Source organism: Anomaloglossus baeobatrachus, chromosome 1, assembly GCF_048569485.1.
Source record: "Anomaloglossus baeobatrachus isolate aAnoBae1 chromosome 1, aAnoBae1.hap1, whole genome shotgun sequence".
NCBI lineage: Eukaryota > Metazoa > Chordata > Amphibia > Anura > Aromobatidae > Anomaloglossus > Anomaloglossus baeobatrachus.
Window position 1 is genome coordinate 421,085,512 of NC_134353.1, and position 6,000 is coordinate 421,091,511.

Consider the following 6,000-nt stretch of genomic DNA (forward strand, 5'->3'; position numbering starts at 1 on the left):
TCTAAAATGAATACATGGCTGAAGGAAACCATCCTTTCTCTTTTCAAAAAAAGAACCCATCTGCGGCCGGAGAGAAGGACTTGTGGATAAATCCCCTTTCCAGATTCTCCTTAATGTACTCAGACATGGCTTGGGTCTGCGCCTGGGACAGAGGGTACATTTGGTAGCTGGGTGGTGAGGAACCAGGACTTAGGTCGATAGAGCAAACATACGGCCTATGTGGTGGAAGCGAGTCATCACCTAGTCGAAGATGTCCATGTAGGCTCAATAGGCAAATGGAAGACCCGGAAGATTTGAGGGCATCACTGGTGGACGGGCAGGATGGACTGGATAAAGAAATTTTTCATGACAAGATTGACACCATCTGAGCACAACTCTGGATCTCCAGACAAAGACAGACTTGTTGTCGCGCCTGGTCCTGTTCCCAGCGCAGCACCAACACACTCCCGCGGGCAGAGCAGAAAACATAGCATTGGTGCACAGAGGATTGACCCAAGTGAGAGTTTTCCCACCAAACTGCGATATGAGGAACGCCACTTTGGACCGGTCTGAAGCAAACTGGTGGGCCAGCAGTTCAAAGCACAGGGTGCACTGGTTGATGAAACCCTGGCATTGCTTGGGATCGCCATCAAAGCGAAGTGGAGCAGACAAATGAGGTTCGGATACAAGCAGAGCAGGAGCTGGGGCGTTCAGGCGCACATTCACTGACTGTAGATGGGCCAAAATATAATTTTGCTGTTCCCGCATCTGTGACATCTGTTGGTATATTTCCAATAGAGGCAGAGAGCCAGAGTCAGCGGAGTCCATGGCCTAATCATACTGTAATGCTCGACACCAGAGAAATTAAAGTGGCATGCACTGGACCACAGGGGGACTCCAAATTTACCTTTTAGTGGGATGGGCTTGACTAAGCACCCACCGTGAAGTGGACTCCATGTCCAACTCCCACTGGATTGGGGGTGGATGCACTGCTATAGGAATGTCTATTGTGGGATATGAGGGTATATGTAACGCTCGCCACCAGAGATAGTAAAGCGTAAAGCGGTGGGCAGGAGTGGACCCACTGGACCTTAGAGGGAGCCCAGACTTACCCCTTAGTAAGCGCCAACCACGGGGCGGACACCAGGTACCCCTCCCAGGGATCTGACCGGGACTGTAGCAGCTGACCCCCATGGAAAGGACGGATAAAGGTGTCGAGAGGCAGAGTCTTAGGGGTAGCAGGTGCAGCCGGGACGGAGGAGGCTGACGGTACGGCCAATATGGACAAACACAGACTTTAGTATAGCAAGGGCCTCAGGGCTAGCTGAGGCTGGTGGCACGGCCGGGCTGGACGGACACAGGTTACCGACAGGACCGGGAGACAGGCAAGGACACTGTATACTTTAACAGAAAAACAGTGGATAAGGGGACCTGACAACTAGCCGGCTAGGGCACCGAACCATTAACTGCATGAGCTCTTACAATTACAATCAGCCCTTTGAAGGCAGCCATAATGCTTATCTGGTCCTCAGTGAAATTATGTTTGACACCCCTGATCTAGAGGGCTCAAATAAGGCATTATTACCTTGTAAGGGGCAGAGCAGTGGTATTATGTAGGGGTGAAGGGGGGGGGGGGGGGGTGTGGACATTATTATTATGTGGGGCAGTAAAAGGAGCGCTGATATTGTGCCACCCAGCAGGTGCAGTAATGCGGACACATACAGCTGCAACCGCTCATCATTTGGACATCAGCAGGATGAGGATTTTGTGCAGCTAAGGCTGCTTTCACACCTCCGGTTTTAGCAGAGCCGGCCAATCCGGCTCTAAAACCTATGCAACGGATGCGGCGACAAAACCGCATCCTTTGCATAAGTTTTTTACATGCGGCCCGTCCGGTTTTTGCACCTTGTGGCAGGCTACTGAGCATGCGCAGTGGAAAAAACCGCATGCGGCGGCCGGATGCGGTGTTTGCCGCAGGACACCGCATGCGGCGTCCATAGGCATGCATTGCAAATCGCGCCGGATGCGGCGCGATGCGTTTTTTTTTTGCCGGACAAAAAACGTGCCAGGCAACGTTCCATCCGGCCGCCACATCGGCTAAATCTGCCGCATGCGGCAAAAAAACGGACAGAACACAAGCCCATGTGGCACAATACGGCACTAATGTAAGTCTATGCAAAAAAAAAACGCAACCCGCGGCCTAATAAACCGGTTGCGTTTTTTCTGCAAAGAGCCGGATTGTGCCGCACAGGAAAAACTGGATGTGTGAAAGCAGCCTTAGGAATTGTTGAGGATGGTGCTGGAAATGTGAGAAGTCAGATGTGTCTGTTGTAATCTCTGCAGACAAGTCCTGGCTGGAAGATGTTGTGCTGGTTTGAGACACATGGAAAAAATGGAAAAAGTGAGCGACTCCATCATAAAGGACATCACCATCTATACCTGTACTGTAATCTCTTATATGTTCTGCTTGAACTTCACAGCGGGTAATCATGTTCCATGATCGCACACTGTGACTCAGATGTAGCAGAGCTGGCATTGTCGTGGGACCTGGATTACGTCGGACCTACAGGTGTTTTGGGGGTTAATAAAGTGGTGAAAGAGAGCGCTTTTTTGTATTTTATTTCAAATAAAGGATTTTTTGGGTGTTTGTGTTTATTTATTGTCACTTAAAGATTAGTAATGGGAGGGGTCTCATGACACCTTCCATTACCAATATAGGGCTTAGTGGCTTCTGTGGGCTGCCATTCACCGCTTATTACCCAGATTGCCACTGCACCAGGGCAATCGGGAAGAGACAGGTAAAGAGCTGGGAATGTCGCATCTAATGGATGGCTGTTTTTTTAAATTATTTATTTACATTATTTTAAAAAAAAAAAAAAAGGCCACAGTTCCTCCTAGTTTGATACACAGCCAAGATAAGCACACAGCTGGGGGCTGCAGCCTGTAGCCGTATGCTTTATCTGTGTTGGGTATCATAATATGGGGTGACCCTATGTAAATTTGTTATTTCTTTGTTTTACTGTACGATAAAGATTCACCCACCAGTGTATGTGATTGGAAGCGTCAGACAGCTGTAACTCAGTGTGGTGGCACGTCTGACAGCAACCAATCACAGATGCTGATGGGTGGGGAAAACTCTGCATATGCATGAAGGTAATGAGTGGCTCTGGAAGTGTATGTGGCGCCCCTGAGTGTCAGGTGCTACAGAGTACTACATCTAACCCCGGATTCCTGGAAGACCACTCATAACACACATATCCACGCCCTTTTCCCCAGACTGGGTGACAGACTAGAGATGGAACTAATGGATGACCACCTATTGGTCGGGACTCATCCAATCCACTAGTTAGAAACCTGGGAGGAAGAGGGCCTAGTCAGTGAAGTGATGGGAGACGGACATCTTGCCACACGGAAGTCGGTTAGATAGAAACCAAGAACCGTGAAACCAGTTAGACGTGAAGTCAGCGAGACGTTAAGTCAGACGTCAGTACACAGACGGAGAGTGTAAAGTGACTGACTGAGTAAAAGGAGTACAGTTGCCAGGGAGACTCCAGTGCGGGTACTCACTGGACCGAGCACCGGCGGGGTACAGAGCCCTAGTTCAGGAGGATGCTACAAGCTCACCTGATAAATCTGCTTGTGAGAGGACCATCAAGGACCTTACCGACGTTAGTCTCCTGGGCACAGCAGCAAAGAGGGAACCTGGGAACAGGGACAGAGGTCCGACCCAAGAGAGGTTTAAGATACCTGCCATATGGGCCAAGACAGTGACAATAGGAGGGGACCCCCAAAACGCTCCAGGCCACAGGGACCCACCAACTACAGACGGGTGCAAGGAAAAACAGCTCACCAGGTCACTACACTGGCACTGGAACAAAGTGAATACCGGATTGGTAGAGACCAGCACCAGCCAGGTTGCAGCAAGTCCAAACCAGTGAGTAAAGCACAAGTTAAACCGCAGCCCCTGTGTTGTCTGAATTCTCCCTACATGTTTGCATTACGGTACTAAACCACCATCTCCTCCCCTGGGGCCCAGCTCTACTTGCGGAGAGCCATAACATCCAAGGTGCCTAATACCACCAGCCCCAGCAGCTTCAGACATATTGCCGCATACCGCAAGTGGCGTCATGAAGAACACTTTATTTTTATTCTTCCCCTTGTACAAAATTTCCCTTAGGCCCGTTTCACACGTCAGTGAAAAACACTGATGTTTTTCACTGGCGTGTAAAACACGCACATGTCCCTGCGTGTGCCGTGAATCTCGGCACACGTGGGTTGTCTAAGTGCAATCCGGGCTCCGTTCTCCGTGGCCCATGATTGCACTTAGTAATCAACTCACCTGCGCCCGCTCCCGCTCTCCATGGTGCTGAATCCTCCCGCGGTGCAGCATCCGGCCGGCGCTGACCAGCAGCTACTTCCGGGTCGGCTGTGTCGTGCATCATGAATATGTGCGACAATAATGAGCCGGCTCAGAAGCAGCAAGCTGCACGGGCTGCAGAGGACATCGCTGGACGCCGGGTGAGTAAAAATGATTTTTATTTTAAAAGCACGTTTTTTTCTGGCACGTGTTTCACGGACCACACCACTGCATGGTCCGTGGAACATCAGTGATGCCAGAAAAAAATGGACATGTCTCCGTGCAGCAATCACGCACACGCGGGTACGCCGCACGGAGACACGTGCAGTGAAAAATCACTGACGTGTGAGCAGACCCATTCATTATAATGGGTCTGCGTATGTCAGTGATTCTGGTACGTTTAAAAAAAAGCACAAACGTCCCAGAATCACTGACGTGTGAAAGGGGCCTTAACAAGCGACCCCCAGCACCAGCTACGTGATACGTCCCAGTGAATACAAGGCCCAGGACAGAGTACCCCAAAGCCCTGGGGCGAGTCACGTACAGCCGCGCCGAGACTTGGTAAGTATGCAGCGCTTGCTCCTACCCCTTTACGCTGGATTCTGGTCCCAATAGACTTTATACGGGAACCAGCATCTGGCCCGATGCCAGAGATCAGTACCCTCCGACCCAGAAATCTCAGACATTGGTGGGGAGGGAAATGTATGCATTTTGGTGACCAAAACTGTGGCAAAAAACCTCAGCGTGCGCATGAGGCCTAATGAGTCTTGGGGGAAAAATCGCGGCAGTCTTGAAGGGGTTAAGACTCCGTATTTCTACACATTCACTTACAAACCGCAGGGGACAGCGCCACCTGGAGGCCTGTGAAAGCTGCACTTCATAGCGTCCCATTGTTACCCCGTGTATGGTGCACATTTATCGCAAGGACATCACTTGTGTCCTGTGTATACAGGCTCCTGTCTAAGCAGCAGTGACCGCACACCGACGTCCTGCTGATGCTTACTCCTCGCTACTAGCAGTGCACAGCTCACCTCCGGCAGGCCGCATCGTCCTTTATCGGTGTAGGGAGACAAACCAGCAGCATAGTTCACCGACATCACCGGCAGCTCGTACGGTCCGAAACCGTGTGCCCAGACAGGAATGAATACTTCGTCTGCTATTGGTAAAGGACCTGCGATGATGTCATGGACATGTGACTCGTATGGGCGGAGCCTCAGGCTGGACGGGCAGGATACAGGAACTATAGGACTTGAGCTGGAGAAGATGTGGACCTGTAACGAGGGGGACATGAGGGTGCAGAGTGAGTGGCATATGAGGGGTGCACACTGTGACAGAGGGGTGTAACAGTGACAGGGGTAAGTGGGGTGCAAGGTATATGGGGGCACTGGGCAGATTGTGTGAGATGGGACTGCAGGATGTGTGGAATATGGGGGGCCCCAATATGTGTGAGTGACGGGGCAAGCTGTATAAGGTATGGGGGTGCTGGGAGTGTGGAATATTGAGGCACAGGCTGTGTGGTATACGGAGATGCAGGCTGTGTAGGATATGGGAGCTCAGGGCCTGTAGGGGATTTTGCATTGTAAGGTGTGAGAAGTGTGGGGGCTATTAGTGGTGCAGAGTGTGTGAGACATGCGGGCAGGGCCGCCACTAGGAATTTCAGGGCC

At 51.1% G+C, this 6,000-nt stretch overlaps 1 protein-coding gene across 1 annotated transcript in view; it reads right to left on the bottom strand.

Annotated features, from left to right (window-relative positions):
* The window catches only part of SIRT6 (sirtuin 6), an 86,794-nt gene extending 81,286 nt beyond the window's left edge, over window positions 1-5,508 (bottom strand). Inside the window, exon 1 of the mRNA XM_075337862.1 lies at window positions 5,368-5,508. Coding sequence (XP_075193977.1) covers window positions 5,368-5,433 — 66 coding nt within the window. The 5' untranslated portion in view covers window positions 5,434-5,508. The remainder of the gene's footprint in view (window positions 1-5,367) is intronic.
* Window positions 5,509-6,000: the final 492 nt, after the last annotated feature.